Source organism: Labeo rohita, chromosome 24 (assembly GCF_022985175.1).
Source record: "Labeo rohita strain BAU-BD-2019 chromosome 24, IGBB_LRoh.1.0, whole genome shotgun sequence".
In the NCBI taxonomy this organism is placed as follows: Eukaryota; Metazoa; Chordata; class Actinopteri; order Cypriniformes; family Cyprinidae; genus Labeo; species Labeo rohita.
Genome location: NC_066892.1, coordinates 9,921,506 through 9,945,964, shown reverse-complemented (window position 1 = coordinate 9,945,964; position 24,459 = coordinate 9,921,506). Strand labels below are relative to the sequence as shown.

The 24,459-nt window shown below is 35.3% G+C and overlaps 2 protein-coding genes across 6 annotated transcripts in view; one reads left to right on the top strand and one right to left on the bottom strand.

Moving 5' to 3' along the window:
* The window catches only part of dip2ca (disco-interacting protein 2 homolog Ca), a 147,453-nt gene extending 143,224 nt beyond the window's left edge, over positions 1 to 4,229 (top strand). The window contains 1 exon segment of the mRNA XM_051097956.1: positions 1,775 to 4,229. Within this exon segment, the coding sequence (XP_050953913.1) occupies positions 1,775 to 2,027 (253 nt within the window). The 3' untranslated portion in view covers positions 2,028 to 4,229.
* On the bottom strand, positions 3,982 to 24,416 carry zmynd11 (zinc finger, MYND-type containing 11). 5 transcript variants are annotated; one of them, XM_051097959.1, is made up of 17 exons: positions 24,212 to 24,416; positions 21,496 to 21,627; positions 21,248 to 21,407; positions 19,005 to 19,028; positions 18,637 to 18,669; positions 16,201 to 16,362; positions 13,788 to 13,865; positions 13,584 to 13,676; positions 13,421 to 13,508; positions 13,264 to 13,319; positions 13,022 to 13,099; positions 12,822 to 12,940; positions 9,812 to 10,055; positions 9,652 to 9,720; positions 9,276 to 9,569; positions 8,944 to 9,129; positions 3,982 to 5,926 (listed from the first exon to the last, which is right to left on the bottom strand). In XM_051097959.1, the coding sequence occupies exons 2-17, from the start codon at positions 21,609 to 21,611 to the stop codon at positions 5,804 to 5,806; spliced, it is 1,923 nt and encodes a 640-aa protein (XP_050953916.1). In that variant the 5' UTR covers positions 21,612 to 21,627; positions 24,212 to 24,416; the 3' UTR covers positions 3,982 to 5,803. The 5 variants fall into 5 exon arrangements, with proteins under 5 accessions (XP_050953916.1, XP_050953917.1, XP_050953918.1 ...); XM_051097960.1 differs by lacking the exon at positions 24,212 to 24,416 and adding an exon at positions 24,050 to 24,120; XM_051097961.1 differs by lacking the exon at positions 18,637 to 18,669.
* Positions 24,417 to 24,459: the final 43 nt, after the last annotated feature.

The following is a 24,459-nucleotide window of genomic DNA, read 5'->3' as shown; positions in this document are numbered from 1 at the left end:
AGTACCTTTTATTATTATTTTTTTTTTTTTAGAGATGTGTTCATATTAAAATTTGGACATTTATTTATAGATTAAAATGTATACAGTTTATACTATAATGTATAAATGAAAAATAAAACACTAAAAACTAAACTCAGTGAAATTTAGTTTGATATTCAAAGTTATACAAAACACATGCAACGAAAATCTGATTATTTATTTAAACTATTTCATCAAAAAAAAAAAAATAAAAAAAAATAAAACCAAAATCTAGTAAACTATTTTGATATTAAACGTTATTAAAAATATATATTAAAATATTATCTATACTATTGCTCTATATAAATTCTCTAAAAAATCTGATAATATCTGTCAAATTATTAAAAAACTATTAAAACTAATAAATCAAATAAATTAACTTTGATTATAAAAATGTATATTGATACTATTTTATCTAAATGAAAAATACCAATAAATCTGGGAAACTGATTGTTTTGGTATTAAAATATTATAAATATATATAAAAATATTATCTATACTTTTTTCTCTAAATAAATTCTCTCTAAAAAAATCTGAAAAACAGTCCAATTAATTTATTTTGATATTAAAATGTATATTATCTATACTATTTTATTAAAAAAAACAAAACTATAAAAAACCTATTAAAACTAATAAGTTAAATGAATTAACTTTGGTTATTAAAATGTATATTTATACTGTTTTATCTAAATAAAAGAAAAATAAAACCAAAATTTGTCAAACTGATTTTCTTAATATTAAAATGTTATAAAATTATATAAAATAAAAATATTTCTGTACTATTTTCTCTGAATAAATAATCTAGAAAAAATCTATTAAAACTAAAAACAAATTAAAAAACAGTCCAATTAATTTATTTTGATATTAAAATGTATATTATCTATTTATTATCTATTTTTTTATCAAAAAAAAAAAAAAATTTAAACTAATCAAGTCAAATTAATTAAGTTTGATTATTAAAATGTATATTTATACATTTTATCTAAATAAATGAAAAATAAAACCAAAATCTGTCAAACTGATTTTTTTATATTAAAATGTTATAATATATAATATATATAATATAAAAATATGAACTCTAAATAAATTCTCTAAAACATTAAAAAAAAAAATTAAATTAAAAATCAAATCTATTAAAACTAAATACAGTAAATTATTTGGATATTAAAATGTATACTAGTTACACTTTTGTCTAAATGAAAAATAAAACTAAAATAAAAAATAAAAATAAAATTTTAACTATATTCTAATTAATTTTGATTATTCAGATGTGCGGTTTATGCTATTTTGTCTAAATGAAACAAAACACTTAAAACTACAATCAAATTTATCTTTATCTTAAAATGTGTATTATTTTGTAAAATAAAAGAGAAAAAATAAAGAAAATTAATTTATGTATTTAGTTTGATATTACAATATATTTTATATAAAAATTATACTTTATTTTTTGTTTTATTTTATTTTTATATTTATTTTATTTCTAAATACATTAAATACTCCTAAAAATATATATATATATATATATATATATATATATAATTTTTTTTTTTTTTTTTTATGTATTTGTTATTATCAGTGAAATCTCAAATCAGCTGTTTTATTTAAAACATCACTTATTCTGATTGGTTAAGATATATTTGTCATCTCAAATGATCGGTTATCATAGAAATTAAATCCCTTGCTTTCGCTTCATTGCTATTAATAACTGTCAGTGTGAATGAACATGTTTTGAATGAACCTGCTTTGTTTGTTTCAGTGCTGTGTTTCCCTGGACCAACCTTCTGGTGGTGGTGGTGGAGCTGGAAGGTTCAGAACAGGAAGCTTTGGACCTCGTTCCTTTAGTGACCAACGCGGTCCTGGAAGAGCACTACCTAATCGTGGGCGTGGTGGTAGTGGTGGACATCGGCGTCATTCCCATCAACTCTCGCGGAGAAAAACAAAGGATGCACCTGCGAGACGGCTTTCTAGCCGATCAGCTGGACCCCATCTACGTGGCATATAACATGTAGCACGAGAGCCGTCGCGTGTATGTTTGCGTGCGTGTTGGCCGATCACGGACACTTACTGGGAGAAACGTTAAAAAGTGACAACAAAGCCAAACAGAAAAACGGATTGGCAGACGAATTCAGTCTCTGCTTCTGCTTACGTGCGCGTCGCTTTTCCACGTGAGGTTTTTGCAACATCGTTCATTTTTAATTCCGCCCTACACGAGCGAAGGGTATTTTTAAAAATCTGCATACTGTGGCGAAATGTGCGTTTTAAGTTTCTTAAGAGTAACGATTTGTTGAAAGTTAGACGCCATTTCCGTCCGTTCATTTAAAAAAATAAAGGTACGACTTGTTACATTTGTACGTACGTCGCAGCCGTCGTTCAGCAACTTGCCGGTTTAGTTTTTCAAACTTTGTAAATGTTTCTCGAACAGCAGGACGCAAAAGCGAAGAAAAAAACGCCCCCTGCTTTTTCGATTCCTCCATGTTTAATATCATTGTACAAAGCTGGCGGCGAACACGAAGTCGGTTGATATTGTGTAATTATGTACAGATAATAGTTCTTATTTATTTTGCTCTTTTTAGAATCGGTGAGCGAAGACATTTGGAAATGTTTTGCTCATTAAATAATATTGCTGATATAAAACATTGTATCATCTTGAGTGAGTAGTATCACATCAAGTCTATGTAAAAATATAAATATACATACAAATATATATAAAAAAGAAATATATATATAAAATAAGATCTACGAATCACCAATGAAACATTTCTAATGCAGTACTTCCCACTTGCATGGTGTCTGTTGTAGAGAGAATCAACTGACCGGTCGAACGGTTTAATAATACGGACGCGGAACAAATGCTTCGGTTTTTCGAAATTGAAATCGCTACGCCCTTTCCGAGAAAACCAACCAACCCTAAAAAATGTGCCTGGAATTTTGTTTACATTTGCTTTTATGACTCAAATCTGCACCGCAATGTGTTTTTATTTGCTTGGATTGAATTTTTACTTTTTGTATCATTTTTCTGTGTGGGTTTTATCATTATTTATTGACACAAGCGCGTTTTTGTTTACCGCTCAAATGTCGCATTCAACGGACTAACACAGATTTCAGTATCTTCATGTTTACTTGCAACCCCGATCGTTTTAATTCAGCTTACGTGGGAGATACATGCTAAATTAATGCCGGCATATTGTTGGCACATGCAATATGGGCAAAGCATGAAACGTGGCCGACTGACTATAATAATGCAAACGATAGTTTGAGGAAAAGATAAGCGTGCCATTATATTTCATCGTACCAGCTGCATTAGAAAGGATGCGTTTTCAGAACCTCTTCGTAGCGCTGGCAATGCGTTAAAACGTCATTTTAGTTTCTTTTTCCACTAGGAGATCTACTGCAGTCAGATATCAGCACCCTCCGGCCTCATCCGAGGCCTTAGTTTATTCAACGCAACCTTTATTTCGAAATCGGTGTCATAGACGTCAATACTGTGTATGGGAACTGAGTTTACACTTATTGAGAAAGTGACGATGCAATGTTTTTTGTCTGTTTGTTTTTAAAAAAAAAAAAAAAAATGAAGGAACGAAGTCTTAACTTGTTCGGAAGCTTTAGTGTTGCCATTCCCATACAAGCGGAAATGTTTCCCCATTTGAAAAGAAAAAAAACGTGCACATAACTTTCAACCTGTGAAGTTATTTCCCTTTTTTGTTGGAAATCTGGACGTGAGAGAGTCTGCATGGTGTATGTAAATATTGTTGGTTAGAGAAAAAAAGACAAAAAACAAAATTTATTTTGTATGGTGCAGGTGTGTTTGAAATTCTGTTTTGTACACATGATTAAAAGTATTAAATTACACTTTTATAGAAGCCTGCTTTGGCCTACGTTCACAAAATATGGTGCAATAAAGTGCTTTGATTGGTAAATTTGTCTTTTTACATTTGCGAGACAAAAAAACGTAGCGAAGCTACCACCGGTTGATATGTTTTATTTATACATAGTACTGTTACATAATGTAATGCAAGAAAGGGGAAAACGTTTACACCACATTTGAATTCGTATGCACATGAAAGACAGGTGTTTGTATAGCAGACTCGCTGGGTGTTTTGGAAATTCTCAGTAGTCATTCCGTCCGCATAAATATAAGTTAAAAAAGAAATTTTAAAAAAGGGTTACTTGCAATTACAAAGTGGTGTCAAATTACCCTAGAAAACCAAAAAGGAGACTGCATCACCGATGACAAGAACGTAGATTAACGTAGAGCCCAAAATAAGGTACACACAACCTGGTTTCATGCACACTGGAATGGAACATATTACTGTATATCACAAATATTTGTTTTTGTTTTTTTCCTTTACAGATCGACTTTATCAAATACATAGTTAATGTGTTCATGAAATGTACATATGCTAACGTGCAAACGTCATCAGTCACTGTTAGCGGCGAACAGTTATTTACATGTAGTGCAACAGTGAGGTTGGGAAGGGAGGGAGGGAGCGAGAACAAGAAAGAGACGTGATTTAAAGACGCGTCCAGAACGTCAGAGAGAAACAGGTTCACGCAGATATGGATCTGTGCAAAAACACTAGAGAAGGAGCTCATGTTCCCCTACATCCTTCAGCTGATTGGTTCTCCCGTTCAACATAGACAATCTTCAAAACTCTCTATTAAGATAGATCTTAATTTATTGCAATAATAATTCACCTAAAAATTCTAATTTTGTCATTCACTCACCCTTACGTCGTTCCAAACCTGTCTGAGCGACGTTCTTGCGAAAAACACAAAAGGAGACGTTTAGACGAGTGTTCAAGCTGCTCGTTTCCGTACAGTGAAAGTGGATGGGGACAAGTAAGAGCAGCATTTCAGAAAGCCAAACAGGTTTTAACAATCTGAGGGTGAGCAAATGATAGCAGAATTTTACGTAAACTATCCTTTTAACCTCTCTTAAGTCAAAAAGTGCCATTAAAGGTCATTCCTAATGATAAAACCCTATAAGCGTAATTTCTGATTGTTTAATTTACACTGATCTCTGTACAATCTTAAGTTTGATTAAATTTTGCCATATGAAATCTGTTTTCAGTCCGTCTGGGAGCACTGGTAATAGTCATCTCTAAAAATCCCACTTGGCAAAGATTTAGTATACTTAAGCTACAGAAATGGACCCCGAAATTAGCACATAATTTAGTTTTTTGTTAAAAAAGGCCTATTTCAAATATGTGCATATTCATTAATGGAAGATTGTATCATTTAGACAAGACCTGCCATCTTTAAACCCTGTTCCCAAAGAAATAATAATAATAAAAAAAATGACACATCACAACCACGGATTAAAAACCAACCGTCGAGTTTAAAAGCACCAACTTCACTCAATGCAGGAGGCTGACATGATTTGCTTATATAAAAAAAAGTCAAATATCTACATAGCTTCAGATTAAGTTGTGTTTAAAAAGATTACTAGTACTTCACATTTCAGCTAGTCTGTATGCAAGCAAGGCTGATTTCCGTCGTACAGCAAATAAAAGGGTCAAAATGAGGGATACGCAAAGAGATACCGTTAAAATCCAAACATAAAACCATCTCCGTGAAGATTTCGAGATCCCGCGCTGTTAGCGTTCACCGCGACTCGGTAAAATGTTCTGGTAAAAGTGTCCTAGGAGCTGGGGTTTTAAAATGCTGGCTAAAAATCACAAATCCACGGGCAGGGGGTGGGGAAGGGTGTTGAGCGTTAAAATCTATCCAATAGCGTGGCTCGTGGATGGGTGGAGTTGAGAGGAGGGGCGTGGCCAGCTGCAGCTCATCTCTTCCGGCGGCAGGTACGTTTGTGATCGGCGTGCCAGTGCTCCTGCTGGCATTTGATGGAGCAGTACGACGTGTTCCAGCAGCAGTGGTACATCGCCTCTTCTTCACAGTTATAACACTGAAAAACAGAACAAACAACAGTAAGAGACTTACAAGAGTTTTGAGTTTTATTGGTGCATTTCATCATCTGTTAATTCTAGCACTTGATTGGACAAAAATCTCTGAAGTGCGGAATGACTCATCAAGGCTATCTTTGGTTTGTTTTCCCAGTAGAAAGACTAAATTTTAACTGTTTATCTGCTAAAAGTGAGTTTTTGTAAAGTCTAGCCTCAAATCTGACATATCCACCTTATTCTTCAATGCAGAAATAAGTCTTCTGGAAATAATGAGGAGAACAACAACGTGCAGTAAATGGTAAAACTGTGCACTACAAACCAGTATGTTCATAATCAAAATAACACATTAAAATACTATGGTAAGACACACCTGTTTTGTACAGCTAAAAATAGCTGGACGCGGATGAGACCGGAAGCCACACCCATCAAATTTACTAATGGCCGCGCCCGCTCTTACGAAAAAAAAGTGAATAAATAAGAATAACAACAGTGTGCAGTAAACGTTAAAACTGTTTGCACTACAAACCAATGTGTTCATAATTAAGATAAGACGTTAAAATACTATGGTAAGACACACCAATTTACAATATCAAGCAGCAAAACGAACTGTTTTGTACAGCTGGACGCAGATTAGAACCGGAAACAAGACCCATTTACAAACAGCCGCGCCCGCTCGGCAAAAATAACGTGGATATGTATTAAAAGCCACAAAACTCTTATTTTGAGAGGTTAGGTTTAGAACTCGCAGTGGGCAATGACCTAAATCTTGTCACATTATGCGTCATTTCACAATAATACATATATGATGTAGTTATTTTTGCTAGAAACAACGTACAGTACCAATATAAAATGTAACATTTTGATAACAGAAACTACTACCAGTCTAATGTAAGAAAAGGTTTTCAAGCAATTAAATATAACACTATATTACTAAATATTACTAAAGTTATTAAATAAAGACCAGTCTAGTATTTGATTAACTGCGTTTACTTACAGCTGCAGTTTGCTTGTGTGTTCATAATTTACAAAATGTATATAAGTGAGTACATCATGAATCCAAACGGTGTTTTTGGCCTTATCCTAAATCACTACTATAATAAGTTTTTATATTTGGACTATTTTAGACTGGTTCTGGTAGGAACCGCTGCGGAGTAGCCCAGTGTCATTTACCTGCGTGACTCGTCATAGACATAAACACAGAGAAGTAGCTCCGGCTATAATGTTGTTCCGCAAGACGCATGCAGTTCTGTTTAACTACTAACTTTACAGCGCCACACAAGTTATGAACTACAGGTTAAAGTTGTATTTAGGTGAGTACTCGCCAAGACTGATGTTTTAAAATTATTTTGTATGTGTTTCACTGTTCAAGTAAGTGGCGAATGAGGCACTCGCACACAGAACGCTTCCTGTCAGCGTCCGAGTGACGAATGCCGATAAGTTACTAGTTTTAAAACCAAGCTCGTCCCGCTCTTTTTTTTCTCATTCATTTGGGTTTTCTCTACAGCGATGCGAACATTATAACAATGTGACGATGATATCACGTTCTACTGGACAAAATCGTGGTTACCTAAACACAAGGTATTGTTTCAGAACCATACGGAGAGCAACAACATTACCGGGTGGTGATAGGTTTCTCAATAATGTGTCATTATCCACGTTAGCCAACTAAATTCGACTCAGTTTATCTACAGAGGAATATAACACAGCCTCACTTCACATTATTGACTTAGACGATAATTGTTCTTCATTTCCTAATTCTGCCCTCAGAGCTGAAACATTTCTCAGAAGACAATTTTGGAGTTCAGGTGAGTAATATGCTGGAGAACCATTTCTCATCTCCTAGCAACACGTAGAAGCTATAAAAAGACCGTAAATACAACAACACTGTGGGCAAATTAGGGCTTCTGGGGGGGAAAAAATTTAAGAACAATAATGAAGTTCAAATATTGATGAAGCTGCCAGGAGGGGTTGCTCTTCAGCGGATTATGAGTCACATTTGAATGGATTTTACCTGATTTAAACACTATTTTAGTAATTACTGATCATCACAATGCATCTTCTGGAAATCTGGAAAGGGAGCTTATAAAACAGCCTTAACTTAAAAACAAACATTGCATCTCATCAGTAAACTTTCAGTAAGTAAATGTGCTAAAGTGCAAAAGTTTTAAATGTTACAGTGTAAGTACTTCACTTACCACCTTCTAATTTATTTAAAAAAAAAAAAAAAAGAGAAATCTTTAGAAATGTAAAAAAATTGAACTTATAACTCATAGCTGCTCAAAAACAGTCCAAATTACGAAACCTACACTACCAGTCAAAAGTTTTTGAACAGTAAGATTTTTTTTGTTTTTTAAAAGAGGACTTTTCTGCTCACCAAAACTGTATTTATTTGATTCAGAGTACAGCCAAAACAGTCAAATTTTGAAATATTTTTCCTATTTAAAATAACTGTTTTCATTTGAATATATTTAAAAATGTAATTTATTCCTGTGATTTCAAAGCTGATTTTTTAGCATCATTACTCCAGTCATATGATCCTTCAGGAATCATTCTAATATTCTGATTTGCTGCTTAAAAACATTTATTATTATTATTATTATTATTATTATTATTATTATTATTATTAGTACTGTTGTTGAAAACAGCTGAGTAGAATTTTTCAGGTTTCTTTAATGAATAAAAAGTACAGAAGAACAGCATTTATCTGAAACAGAAATCTTTTGTAACATTATGTCTTTATCATCACTTTTGATTAATGTAAAACATCCTTGCTAGATAAAAGTATTAATTTCTATAGTTTCTTAAAATATTCATATAAAATATTATTCATATAAAATATATAATATAATATTAATTATATTATAATAATTCAATAACACCCATACTAACAGCATTTATTTTATTTTATTATTTTTTTGTTTATTTTATTTTATTCAAACCAAATGCCCGAATCCAATATGATGTCTGCTGCTTCTAACACTTTGTATCCACACTAAAGACTTTCTAAAAGTTCACTCACCCACTGCTTCTTCTTGGTCTGGGAAATAAGTTGTTTATGCTGAGCTACCATCTTCTTCATCTCCTCCATGAGCTCCTCTTTGCACTTATCCTTCACCTGTTTGCACTTTCTCTCCATCTCGGCCTGCGTGCTGGACACGGCTTTGTTCACCGCCTGCCTTTTCTCTTCCTCCATCTCCGCTCGCAACTGTAAGGACGACCACATTGCTGAGTTTGCTGCAATTCTCCCCTTTTCCACCAGCAGGGTGGCTTTCTTGGAGGAAAAGGGGTATCTTTGTATGTGGCCACAAGAGGGAGCCAAATGTCAGTCCAAAATGAAAAAAGGTTCCTCACCTTGTCCAGAGCCTCTTTGAGGACACGTTCGGTTTCCCGCTTGTTCTCGGCTTTCATCATTTCTTTGACGTCGCTGAAGATCTTTGTGTATTTGTCGTGGCACATGTTTTGGCAGCTGCCCTCGTTGACCGTTTGAGTGCCTCGGTGTACCATGCGAGGAGCCGGTGAGGAAGAGGACGAAGGCGAGCCAGACTTTTTGGTCTGTGTGGAGACAGACATCCGTTCTGGTTGATGTGGAACAGCTGTTGGGATTTCTTGACTCGAGCTGACGGCTTCCATCTCAGGCTCTGGTTCCTGATACAACAACAGGAGATGGTAAAGGTGACGTGAACTCTATATATCACATCTCATTTAATAAACGAACTGCATTACAAACCTCTTCTTTGGGCTCGGCGACTTGCGAACGGCGGCTCTTTTTAGCTTTGGGCTCTTGGTTGCCTTTTGACTGTCAACAACATGAAAACAAGATATTAAATAAGGGAAAGCCAACCTTGGCTACTTAAAAATTAAATGTGACATGGCACCAAAGTGCTCACCTGTTCGTTGGATGTAGAGGAGATACTTGACTCCGCCTCTTCCTGTCTGTCTTCTTGTCTTTCGTGTCTCTCCGACCTGTCGTGTTTCTCCTCTGGCTTCCCCTTCCAGGTACGACCCTCCCGCAGGAACCGCTGGTGGAGCTCCAGCTCATCACACGCCTTCTTCCACCCCGAGCTGCGCTTCACCTGCAGCTGCTGCACATTGACTGTGATCTCCTGGATGTTGTCGGAAGGAATCCATGCCCTGCAGCACAACAGACACGAGCCTGCTAGTTTCACAAGCTAGTTTGCCCACACACAGATTTACACCAGTTCTGCAATTAGGTGAGTCAAAAATAGTTTTCAGTAGGGCTGGGAAAACCCCATAATTTTTTAGACCTTTAATTTTAATACAGGTTATTATTTTATATACAATTACATACATATTACACACACACACTTATTCATTTATATCAGGGGGAGTTTCCTTCAAGGAGGAAAGGGAGGTAGTATCTCCTCAAAATATTAGTTGAGAAAAAAAAAAAAAAAATAGTATAAAAAAAAAAGCCATATTAGATCACTCAGTTTTTCTAAAGAAACATTGTCCAACAACAATACCAATAGGTAAAGTTAAAGCAGGAGTCAGCGTCACCCTCATCTACCCTGAGCCCACTGAGTTTTAACAGACCCCCCCTAAAGCATGTGGTGGGTTTCGTAAGGGGTAATTGAGAATGAATGGGGGAAATTCCGTGAGAGGAGGCAACACCTCCATCATGATATTATTGGATATAACTGGTTATGTTCAGCTGGTTGCGATAAATCCCGCCTCTTGTGTTCATGCACATTTCGTGTTCATGAATCAGAACAAGACTTAAAATGGCATGAAAACATCATCTGTGGGTGCTGTTAGTGAGTAATCAGCTTGGTAAAATTTAAAGTAAATCTCAGTGTCTGTGACCAATATTTACCAAGCTTTGATAAACGATGATCCGAAAAATACAAAAATAGTTAAAAGTTATATTATTAAAAAGAACAGCTGGACACAAGTTCACAAATAAAATATATTGTTTAAACTGTTATCTTGAGTTATTATTTTGGAATACATGTAAAATGCTTAAAAACACTAACATGAAAAGATCCATACATGTCTTCAATAAATAGAATATTGATTACATTGTTAATGTTAAAAAATAAAATATTTGTATTTTTTTTCTGTTAGTGTAAGTAATGTTTATTTAAAAGGGTCATGTGGTGTGGTTTCTAGTTTTCTTTTGTCTTGGAGTGTTACAAGCTTTTTGTGCATATATAAGATCTGTACAGTCTCAAACCCAAAGAGATATTTATTATAAAAGTTAAGACTCAGCCACTCCTTCCTAAAACGGCTTGTTCAAATGCGCCCCCACATCTCTGCGTCATGGTGTGGGTAGATTTGCATAACACCTCCCGTATGTATATGCAAAGAAAGAAGGCGTAACTTTTTATACCGGCTGTAGTACTTTGAAAGTACTTTGTTTGGCCTTCCAAAATGAGGACACAAGTTATATTTGCAACACTGTTCCGGAACAGTACAACGCAAATATTTGAGTGGGTGCTGCACATTTTACAGAGGACCGTTTCCTAAACCTGTAGCCTATAATGCCAGATGAACACAAAGCTATAAAGTGGGGCATTTCCAACCTTGCAAGGACAGTATGGTGCTTCTGACTAACAGCCAGCAAGTACATTTTCATATTTTAAGTATTTGCTACTGATTATTCAAACACGAGTAGTGCTTGTTGTTTGTTGTTTCTACAATCACAAATGCAGACGTGGTGTTATGTTTACGCAATGCAACGCATAAAAAGTCAGTATTTAGAGGCATTATAATCATTAGTTATGTCCCCAAGCGTTTCAGAAATGCGGGGCAGAGAGGAGCAACAGTAATGTACAGTATGTGGAAAATAATGTTTTTTTGAACCTCAAACCGCACAAACACATTGCATTACACCAAATACACAAAATAATGTTCTTTTTAGCAACATCATATGACTCCTTTAACCAAAAAAAAAAAAAAAAAAAAAAAAAAAAAAAAAAAAAGTGACTGGGACATGAATTTATAATTGACTGTTTGTGGGGGGGGGGGGGTCTTTAAAGACTTTTAAAAGCCTCCTCATTTAAGAAAAGCACTACATGCCACTGATATATAGATTAATCAGTTTGTTTTAAATTGTTTTGTATGAACAAAACGAATGATGCTTATATTAACCACAGTAATATCAATATTGATCTATATTTTTCTAAAATATTATACATATGAAATATACCTTATAGACAACTCTATGAACACTGAGGGATGAAACATCCTTGAATCAATACTGAATCAATTCATTGAAATGGATAATTTGAAATGTTTCACTTGCCAGTGCTAATAAAATATCTTAAGGTGATAGTTCATCCAAAAATAAAAAAATTCTGTCATTAATTACTCAACTTCATGTCATTCTAAACCCGTAAGACCTTGGTTCATCTTCAGAGCACAAATTAGGATATTTTTTATTAAATCTGAGAGCTTTCTGACCTTGCATACACAGCAACAAAGGACATGTAAGGACATCAATAAAATAGTCATGAACATGCATCATCTGACACAGAAGAGAAGAATTGTTGAATTAATTTTTTTTTTTTTTTTAATTTGGGCACAAAAAGTATTCTCGCCGCTTCATAACATTACATTTGAACCACTGATGTCACATGGACTATTTTATGGGCCATAAAACGCTCTCTGATTTAATCAAAAATATCCTAATTTGTGTTTTGAAGATGAACAAACGTCTTATTGGTTTGGAACGACATTAGGGTGAGTAATTATTGACAGAATTTTCATTTTTGAGTGAACTATCCCTTTAATGAGCATCATAAGTCACAAGACAAGGCAAGACTGCTAAACTAGTCTAACGATAACTTGTTTAGTTTAGGATGAAGCTTCCGAAGTCTCACGATTGTCCTCTTAAATCCTATATTGTTCATGTTCGTAATGTAACCTGAGGCTCACCTTTGGTGCTGGTGACCAAAGAACCGAACATCCACCTGGTTGCCCTCCCTCTGCATCACCTTGGCTGGCCAATAACCAAAGCCTTTCATCCTGGCCCACACCAGCTCATGAGTCGGACTCTGATCGCAGACAAACATTGTTAATTACATACAGAAATCACATATAAATCTGCAGGAATGAGTGCGTGCATCTTTGCTTACACATGGGTAACAGAACCAGTTGTCGGGTCGTGCGTTCGAGAGATAGAAGCAGTGCCTGCACAACATTAACTCGTTCAGCTGGAACAAACAAATAATTGCACAATTCACTGTTCAAAGAGACCGCAAAACCTTTAACTATTAACATGAGAAGAATGCTGTTAAAAATCTAAACAGCAAAGCTTAATTATGTTTGTCAGGTGTCTTAAACAAGCTTAAAATTCCTCTTGTTTGCTCAGTCTGACCTCATGGCATGTGTCGTTGTAGAGAAGTCTTGCAATTTCGGTCTGATCGCTGTTGACTGTTGACAGAGAATGTGGAATTGGTCAAGCTGACACTTGAGTGACATGCACATACGCTGTTTAATAAATCACAGTATTGGCAGTAGTTTATACGTCTCACCTCCATGCAGAATAGCTGTGTTGTGAACAATAAGCTGAGCGTCAGCCCTGAACTCCTCAAAGCTTTTGTATTTTCCCTCTGAGATGTTCTGTAGGAGAACAGAAGATACATGAGAACATGCTGAGGCTTATGTCACCTTCGAATTCTTTTTACTAGTGTGTACCTCTTGTATGTTATCCACATCCAGAGGCGTGTGGATCAATCTTCTGTACATGGGTTGCTTTGACTCCTTCCCTCTCTTGTGCAGGTCCACAGCCTGAAGGAAAATCAGATGGAAGAAATCTGCTTCATATTTCATGAAAAAGCTGTCTGTGATCTCTACATGATTTAGTGTGGAAAAAGTGAGAAGTGAAAGTGTGAAACACACCCTTTCCTTCATACGTCCAAGAATGAACTTCAGGTATGTTGTCATTTCCTGTTTGTTCAAATTCTTCCTTTTACTGCCCTGTTAGTAAACATCACCACAAGAAACAAATGACTCAATAACCACATCATTATGAGGTAACATACTCTTAAAGGATTAGTTCACTCCAGAATAAAAATGTACTCACCCTTAAGTCATCCAAGATGTTAATGTCTTTCTTTCGTCAGTCAAAAAGAAATGAAGGTTTTTAAGGAAAACATTCCAGGATTTTTCTCCATATAGTGGACTTCAGTGGGGATCAACGGGTTGAAGGTCCAGATTGCAGTTTCAATGCAGCTTCAAAGGGCTCTACACAATCACAGCCGAGGAATAAGCGTCTTATCTAGCAAAATGTTTGGTTATTTAAAAAAAAACAAAAAAAACCATTTATATACCCTTTTAACCACAAATGCTCATCTTGCACTAGCTTGACTTCACGCATTACATAGGCGGAAGTATCAACCCAGTGTTTACAAAGCGAACGTGCAAAGAAAGTCAGAGGGCCTTTACAAAAAATTTTTAAAAGAACAACATTGGCCGATTATGAAGTTGGAGGAGAAAACAAGATGGAGTTTTTAACCCTACCCTACATTTTTGAACCAACGTACACAGATGAAGAGCTAATGACACATGAACTTTCCAACGTGATTTTGTAATCCGTAAAGTCGTGGATATCAGAGAGCTAGTGCGAGATGAGCATTTGTGGTTAAAGTATATATACACATTTAAAAAATTTTTAGAAAAAGACCAATTATTTTGCTAGATAAGACTCTTATTCAGCTGGGAACAAAATCGAATGCATTGAAACAGCAATTTGGACCTTCAACCCATTGATCCCCATAGAAGTCCACTATATGGAGAAAAATCCTGGAATGTTTTCCTCAAAAATCTTAATTTCTTTTTGACTAAAGAAAGAAAGACATGAACATCTTGGATGAGTAAATGAGTAACAGGAAGTTTTCATTCCGGAGTGAACTAATACTTGCATTTGGGGTTTACTGGTCAAAATAATAATAATAATAATAATAATAATAATAATAATAATAAAAAAATAAAAAAAATAAAAAACACCAAAAAACAAAAACATGCTTTCAAATTCACACTACTGTTCAAAAGCTTTTTATAAAGTCTCTTATGCTCACCAAAGCTGCATTCATTTGATCTAAAATACAGTAAAAACAGTTACATTGTGAAATATTATTACAATTTAAAATAACGTTTATTTCAATATATATTAAAATATAATTTATTCCTGTAATTGCAAAGCTAAAGCTCAGTTTTCAGTGCCACATGACTCTTTAGAAATCGTTCTAATATGCGGACACATTCTAGATTTATTAAAAGAGAAGTCCACCTACAGAACAAAAAAATTACAGATAATGTACTCATCCCCTTGTCATCTTAGATGTTCATGTCTTTCTTTCCTCAGTCGTAAAGAAATTGTTTTTTGAGGAAAACATTTCAGCGAAATCTAGCGAAATGATCAGTCATTTTCATTAAAAAAAAAATACAATTTAAATATTTTTTTAATCTCAAACGCTCGTCTTGTCTTGCTTTGCCTGAACTCTGTGTATTCTGGTTCAAGACAGTCAGGGTATGTCGAAAAACTCCAATCGTATTTTCTCCCTCAACTTCTAAAATCATTTCAAAATCATCCTACATTGCTGCAGAAGTACCAACCCAGTCTTTGCAAAGTGAACATGCAAAGATCAAACACCCTTAGCAAAAAAAGGTAAAAATCGTGATTTAGGACAATTTTGAAGTTGAGGGAGAACATGAGATGGGAGTTTTTCGACATAACCTAACTGTCATGAACCGGAAAAAAGTTCAGGCAGAGTAAGACAAGACGAGCGTTTGACATTAAAAAGTATATAAATTGTATTATTTTTATGAAAATAACCAATCGTTTCGCTAGGTAAGACCCTTCTTCCTCAGCTGGGATTGTTTACACATTTGGGATCATTTGAAGCCGCATTTTAACTGCATTTTGGAAGTTCAAACTCGGGGCATCATAGAAGTCCACTATATGGAGAAAAATCCAGAAATATTTTCCTCAAAAAACATAATTTCTTTACGAATGAAAAAAGACATGAACATCTTAGATGACAAAGGGGTGAGTACATTATCTGTAAATTTGTGTTCTGGAAGTGGACTTCTCCTAAAATAATCAGAATAAACTTAACTTAATGATTTTTTTTTTTTATTATAACAATAATTTTTTTTTTTTTTTTTTTTTTTTAAATATCCTTAACTACAAGCTGTTGGCAAGCAACATAATTTGGCAAACTAATATAAAGTATATCAGCTGAAGTGTCTTCAAACATGTCAGAATTTTTAATCTGAACTATTAGTTTTCTAACGGCCTCTCTATACCCACCCTGCAGATGCCGCACTGCCAGTGGGATGTTGTGTCTCGTGGCCGGTGGTCTTCAGACACACAGCGGAGATGATATACACGGAAACAGCCGTCACACTCCATCACATCCCCAGGAAGGTGACACTCAAAGCAGTACCAGTCATGACTTTCTGCTTCCCAATCCTGAAACACACAGAGTATAGTAATGCACATCCCCGCCCACCTGGGCCACCACCAAGCTCCCGGGAACAAGACCATCAATCCAGGAATGATTACTCTTTTCATGACCTGCAAATAAGAGCTTAACCAAGTAGATGGAAGATCAGCCCTCTTACTCTGAAATGTTCTTAAAATTTGTGACTAGAGCCCAGAGACTACTATATACTAATATATATTTGGTTTTATAATATTTCTAAGTATATTCAACCTTATTTATTTTGGGATAGTTACCCAAAAATGCAAATTCTGTCATTAATTACTCACCTTCATGTCGTTCCAAAACCCATAAAACCTTTGTTCATGTTTGTTACACAAATTATGACATTTTTTATGAAATCCAAGAGCTTTCTGACCCTGAATTAACAGCAACACAACTACCACTTTAAAGACCCAAAAAGGTAGTTAGGACATTTGATGTAGGATGTTTTCCTTGTGCACAGAGTATTCTAGTAACTTCATAAAATTAAGATGGAACCACTGATGTCACATGGATTATTTTAGTGGTGTCCTTACTACCTTTCTGGGCCTTGAACGTGTCAGTTGCGTTGCTGTCTATGCAGGATCAAGAAAGCTTTTGGATTTCATCAAAAATCTCTTAATTTGTGTTCCGAAGATGAACAAAGTTCTTACGGGGTTTGATGAGTAATTTATGGCAGAATATTCATTTTTGGGTGAACTGTGCCCTTAATATATAAATATAAATATAAATATAATGTGTGTGTGTGTGCGCTTTTTCTTAATCAAAATCTGAGGCTAAGAGAAAACAGAGTATTAGGGCTGCTCTTCTATGATTAGTGGTTTTTCCAAAGCACCAAATAAGCAAAAATATAAAACCCACTCATTAGTTATAATAATGAAACAAACAAACATTAATCAAAATATCGTAAGTGTATAATATGTTTGATATTATAGAAGGAACATAAGCATGTTACATTTTTGCATTTTGGTTCAATTTACATGACCATTTCTATGATGTTTTTACAATTTAAATGAAATGATTATGAACAAAACATGCTTTACCCAGGAAATAGTTCAAGCCTGGATAAAGCCTGTTTAACATGGATTAAGTGCTTTCAGATACTTTGAAAGCAACAGATTTAACAAAGAAAATAGCACCATGTATTTTCAGTCAAATGGCCATTTAAATCAAACCTTAAACATGACTAAATGTTCTTTGGAAAAACAAAAAAAAAAAAAACGGTGAGCAATCACATTCTCACATGCCACAATCAATTCACCGTATGTTAATGCTATCCTCTAAAAATGTTTATCAATCTACTGCACACACCTCAATACACACCAACACACACACCAGAAACATTCCACCAAATTCACTCTTCTGGTTACAATAAAAAAAAAATCTGCATTCTTTAACCAAATTCTTACTTTAGAAAATGCTGCAACTGTCTGCAAATTTACTTTTGACTTTAAAATAGGTCTAAACCAGTGTAAGAAGTTAAGAGGGGATTAAAGCAAAAATGCCAATACAGTGACATAAATTCACTTTTCTTAAGTATAATTATGCATATTCACAAATGTGACCCTGGACCACAAAACCATTCATAAGTAGCATGGGTGTATTTGTAGCAATAGCCAACAAAATCACCAAAAATCATTAGGATATTAAGTAATATGCTCCACAAAGATAATTTGTGTATTTCCTACCATAAATATATCAAAACCTAATTTTTGATTAGTAATACGCAGACAGAACGTCATTTGGACAACTTTAAAACTGATTTTCCTCAATATTTTGATTTTTTTGCATCCCCAGATTCCAGATGTTCAAATAGTTGTATCTCGGCCAAATATTGTCCTATCCTAACAACCATACATCAATGTAAAGCGAATTTATTCAGCTTTCAGACAATGTATAAATCTCAATTTTGAAAAAATGTATTCTTATAACTGGTTTTGTGGTTCAGGCTCACAAATATAGATTCCTGATAAATCAGATCAAGAATTAATGGTAATAAATTAAATACCATATGCATGTACAGAACATGCCCTTATGAATATAAAAATGCAGAAATCAGCTCTGAATGTGCAAACAGTGTTTTTGAATAAATACGTTAACTGCTGACACTGGTCCTAGCCCTAGTAAACAGCTTGTTAACTTAAACACAGGTCTAACTGGTTCTGACACTGAACTGGTCTTGACATTGACATACAAATCTTGCAAAAAACACAATTTTGATTTGAAAATATGTAAGATTAATATGTGTGAAGCATACGCACATCTTGGAAAAGAGCTTCAGTAGGCAGAGAGGGCTAAAGAAGAGAGAAATCACTAATAATGAGCATTCAGTGACAAAAACAAGGCGCACAAAACCTCACACAGCACAGCACTGAAGTGAAACAAAGACTGTTGATGCCAGTATAGCCACAGATACCAGTAAAAAATTGTGTGTGTTATCATAATATTTTGATTGACAGTTATATAGAACATGCATTATTGATTTAGAATTTCAGGGAACATTTTAAATGTTGCATTTATTTTTCAATTCAGCTGCTGTACCATGCGCAGGTTACACATACTATTTATTAACTAAAGGGCAGATTATGTTGTTAATTAAAGAAATTACAGCAACTGGACATGAACATACCTTGCTTCCCTCCGACATCTGCTCCTGCGATTGCAAGTGATCCAAAAAAACATTGTTTAAAATCCTAATCTAAGAGCTGGGGTTGGCTGAAACTAACCACAGGCGCTCCGTGTTAGGGACTCGCGGGTGGGTGTTTGGTGTGAAAAATACCAGAATGCAGCACACAACAACATAAACATTTATCTATACTGCTAATACATTCATAAATATGCTGTTTTTACATACACTAGTGTTTAAAAGTTTGGGGTTTGAAAGAAGTCTCTTAGGCTGCATTTACAGTTGAGGTCAAAAGTTTACATACACCTTGCAGAATCTGCAAAATATTATTTATTTGGCCAAAAAAAAAAAAAAAAACCCTATTCAAAAGTTTACATACACTTGATTCTTAATACCGTGTTGTTACCTGAACTAAATGATCCACAACTGTGTTTTTTGTTTAGTGATAGTTGTTCATGAGTCCCTTGTTTGTCCTGAACAGTTAAACTGCCCACTGTTCCTAAAAAAATCCTTCAGGTCCCATTTTTGTGTATTTGAACCCTTTCCAACAATGAATGTATAATTTTGAGATCCAGCTTTTCACACCGAGGACAACTGAGGGACTCATATGCAACTGTTACAGAAGGTTCAAACACTCACTGATGCTTCAGAAGGAAACGTGATGCATTAAGAGCCAGGAAGTGAAAACTTTTTGAAGTTGAAGATCAGGGTAAATTTAGACTGATTTTGTCTTCTGGGAAACATGTAAGTATCTTCTAAAGGACAGTACTAAATGAAAAAAAAATATGATATTTAGGCAAAATAAGAAAAATGTACACATTCTGTTCAGAGGTTTTCACCCCTGGCTCTCAATGCATCGTTTTTCCTTCTGGAGCATCAGTAAATGTTTGAACCTTCTGTAACAGTTGCATATGAGTCCCTCAGTTGTCTTCAGTGTGAAAAGATGGATCTCAAAAGCATACAGTCATTGTTGGAAAGGCTTTAAATACACAAAAACCCTGAAAAACCAAAGAATTTGTGGGACCTGATAGATTTTTCTGGAGAACAGCAGGCAGTTTAACTGCACAGGACAAACAAGGGACTCATGAGCAACTATCACCAAACAAACAAACAAACAAAAAAACAAAAACAAAAAAAAACAGAGCTGTGGATCATTCAGGAACAACACAGTATTAAGAATCAAGCGTATGTAAACGTTTTAACAGGGTAATGTTTTATAAATTCAACTATTATTTTCTCTTGCAGACTATATGTAAACGTCTTTTATGCGAAATATCTTATTCAGGTCAGTACTAACTAAAAAAATAACATGCATTTTGCATGATTCCTCTTATTTTGGTAAAAATAATTAACATTGCAGATTCTGCAAGGTGTATGTAAACTTTTGACCCCAAATGTATTTGATCAAAAAATACAGTAATAATGTGAAATATTATTAGAATTTAAAACAGCCGATTTCTACTTGGATAAAATTTAATTTCTGTGATGCAAAGCTGAATTTTCAACATTATTACTCCAGTTTTAGTGTCACATGATCCTTCAGAAATCATTCTAATATGCTGATTTGGTGCTCATTTCTTATTATCAATGTTGAAAACAGATGTGCTGTTTAATATTTTTGTGGAGATACTTTTTTTTAGGATTCTTGAATGAAAAGAAAGTTCAAAAGAACAATATTTCTTTACTGTCAAAGAAGATCAAATTTAATACAATTATTATTTTCTTTCAAAATGACCCCACACTTTTGAATAGTAGTGTATGTAAAAAGGTCTTGCATACAAATAAGCAAATATTTGTGATTTGTTTTTTACGAAGACCACACATATGGCTGATGAAGCCTGGGACGGCCATGTATATTCCTAGCTGTAAGCCATACCCCAAAAACAAACAGTGCTTCCTTCAAACATGCTCTCTCACACAGCAGAGGAATGTCTCTATGTGCTGGTGAAGGCATTGAAACATCAGCATCTACCATCACTTGTCTATACAGAGGAAGTTTACAGCTGAATTCTTACTGTTGAATGTCAAAGTCATGAAGTAAATTTTTTTAGTCTATATAAGCTTAGGAACCAATCAAATGTCTTGGACATTAGACTGATGGTCTATCTATATTTTGAGCTCTTTATTTAATTTGATTGATGTGTAGTAAAAACCAAGCCATGTTTACCTTTAGCATTTTTATCTAGGAGGCGTGTAGATAAAAGTATGTTGTGTTTAAAATAGACATGCTCTGGTTTATGTCTCACCATCTCGTCTCCTGGAAGCCAGTATCCCTCCTGTTCGATCCCGGCCTTGGAGCCTTTGCAGCCCACTGTGAGTGTCTCCACAACCAGGCCGTCTTTCACAGCCAGAACTAGCTGCCTGGCCGTGTCTTTAGGGTGCATCCCATACACACGACTTAAATATCTGATTCAAAACAAGCAAAGTCATCTCTTAGAGACACAGAGTCAAATGTATACATTGATATTACTAATAAACGGATTAAAGCTATTACTTTGAGATTCTGTCCATGTTTGCGATTTGTTTCTGATTGCGGATGACTTCGATGGCCGACCAGACATATTGAACCACCTTGGGGTCCGCTTGCCTCTTTTTCACCACCCTTGACATTGTGGCCAGTTCCAACCTAGAATAAACCAAACAAGGCCTTATACAAAAATGCATGCTTCCCAAACCTACAATAAGCAAAGTACAGTCTGAAGAGCTCAGGTGCTTGCATATAAAACAGCAAAATGCAAATATTTGTTAGTTTTGTCAGAGACAGCATCAAATTACATACTGTTTCTCTAAAGAGTGCATCTAAATCGTCGTGGACGAACAATAGATCTTGGAAAATTGCAGCAAAGTATAACTTTTGCATCATTAAGTCTCCATCTAAATGGACTCTAAACTCTCTGATCTATTTATAAAGAGCTTGTGCAACTATAACAACATGTAAAACGAAAGAGGAAATTCTTCCAGGATCTTTCTATAAAAAAAATGACCAGGTTAAACATTAAGCTTTCTTATGAAACTCTACAGATACTATAGGATATTGAAGACAACAACAAGAACTAAGTCGAGCTCCACTCATTATCATTACAGAACAGAGATTTACAGTCAAAATGACATGGAGAAAGCAAGACCAGTTCTATAAAAACCCTCAGCCGTATTCACTCTGCAAAGTGCTTGCAGTATTTTAGATCTCTATGTGGCATGAAGAACAGATAAAAATGATTGTCACATTTATTGCTGTTGTGCATACTGTAAGTTACAGCTTCTACAGGCAACTGCCAGATGTTTTTTTACAAAGAACGAAGAGCTGAAACTCTTTGTAGACTGGAATTTATTAAGAAATGTTCATTCTAATGAGTTTCCAGGACTAGACATACTCATTAGTTATATTAGATAAATTATAGTTTTCAAGTTAAAATACATTAATCTAACCACCTTTTACATGATGTAAATAAAGCTCTGGTTGATAAATGTTCTTTTCGATAAACATAAATAATGTGTATATATCATAAATAGAATGATATATAATTGTACGATTCAGTCAACGATCAGTTAACCGGATACGTGGCCATATTGGCGATACTCAGATGTAAACAACAGCATGGATTGCATGGTTAATGTACTACTGAATACACTGTTCTGCTAACTTATGAAACAAAAATCGTGTGGAAGCTGTGAAATCATGTAGAGAAAGACTTAGTAAACAGGAAAGGGCAGTATTTTGACAAACTAAAGTTAAAAGGTGGTAAAGATACGTACAAGCAGTATTAATTAAGATATCAACCTAATATTTCACCTGCCTGGTTGGAAATAAGAACAAACATGAATTTTGTCAAGATTCTTGCCTTGGAAATCCTAGTTCAGCCTGACTAACCACAAACGCCTTTTGCTCCTCAGACAGTTTTTTTACAGTCGTCTGCTTGATTTGTTATAACTTTTGGCGGTCTATAGTACTCCAGATGTTTTTCCCCAGTAGTACAGCCCAAAAGATGACAATAATTGACCATTTTCGACAGCAATAATCAGCAAAATATGAGTTTCGTTCAGTTCAGCGGCAGTGATTTATTGGCATTACATTCTGTGCCACGGCGTAAATAAAGTCTGTAAAATTATTCATGAGGGGAAAAAGGAAAACTACAACAAATTTTAAAGTGCTCTCAGTTTTTTGTTGCGGTAAGACTGACTCCTATTGTCCTGGATGCATTAAGTTTGAATACTAAACACTGTTGGTTTACAACAGCCTGTCTGTTGCTACTTTTAAAGCGCCTTGGCTGAAAGCCAAATGTAGTAAAATATTGTGTATTATTATAATAACTGGCAACTTGGTCAGTTGCGTGCTCACGTGACGTCAACATGGCAGCACCCATGAAGTGGCGACCCGCTCTATGTAGAACAAAACGCCTTTTGTGGCTTAAAATATCTTGAATATTCGCCACACGTGTGTTTGCGTCATTTTAACGCTATTAATTGATGTGTCCACATTTTTAGTTAGCACAATTCTTAACACAGTGGGGTTTAGATGTCACTAGCAAGACCTGTTCGCTCTATTGCGCAATACATGCGCAGAAAGGATGAGAACCGATCGCTTCCTGATCTAATGTTACTACAGCACCGATACAAGTTTTTGTGACAATCGTAACTTTTGTTTAAACTGTTACAGTGTACAAAATGTTGCCAGTGGTTTTTAAAACCCCCGCAGTTGGCTACGGGAACCCACAACAGCTCATGTGATCTTCAACGCGAGTGCTGGAATGCATGCAGTAAAAGCATTTAAAACACGATTATATTAACGAAGCGATTAAAATAAGGTCATTTCCAAAACCACGATGACTTTGACAGCTGTCTGTCGTATCAGTGATCAATAAAACCCAGCGCAGGTCCCGCTTTTCGGTCACAGTGCCTGAAAGAAACAACAAACGGTGTCTAAGAGTCGCAAAACTATAAACACGAGGACATCGTAAACGCAAGAGCTGTTTTCGAGACGCGCTTTACATAAACAAACCGCAAGGAATCCCGATTTATAATATAATCAAATTGCAAATGGAGGGAAAAACCTTCAGCGGTGCCTAGACATTCTTGTTGGTTGGTGAGCTACATGGACGCCATGTTGATATCCCTCCCTCGCTTCTAGACAAAACCAACCAGTTGGGAGTGGATTTTTTGTTCCTCTTTGCTGCGAATGTCATGAAATCGAGCCGGTTTACGCGCTTACTTACCGCTGTCCGACAGCTGATCAAACGCCTCGCCGTTCGGTCTCACTTTAGGATGTAACGCAGCGCTGGTTACATTTGTGTTTCCGGAGTTAAATGTCAGAATTGTGGTTGGTTAGAGCAGCCCGGCCACAGTTGAGCTCGGAGGGGGTAAATACACACTCACACACATATACAGTCACGGGCTGTGGGAGAACTCTAGTGGCAGGACGCAGGAGTTGCGCGATTTAGTTTGCACGTCTCACCTTGAAGCT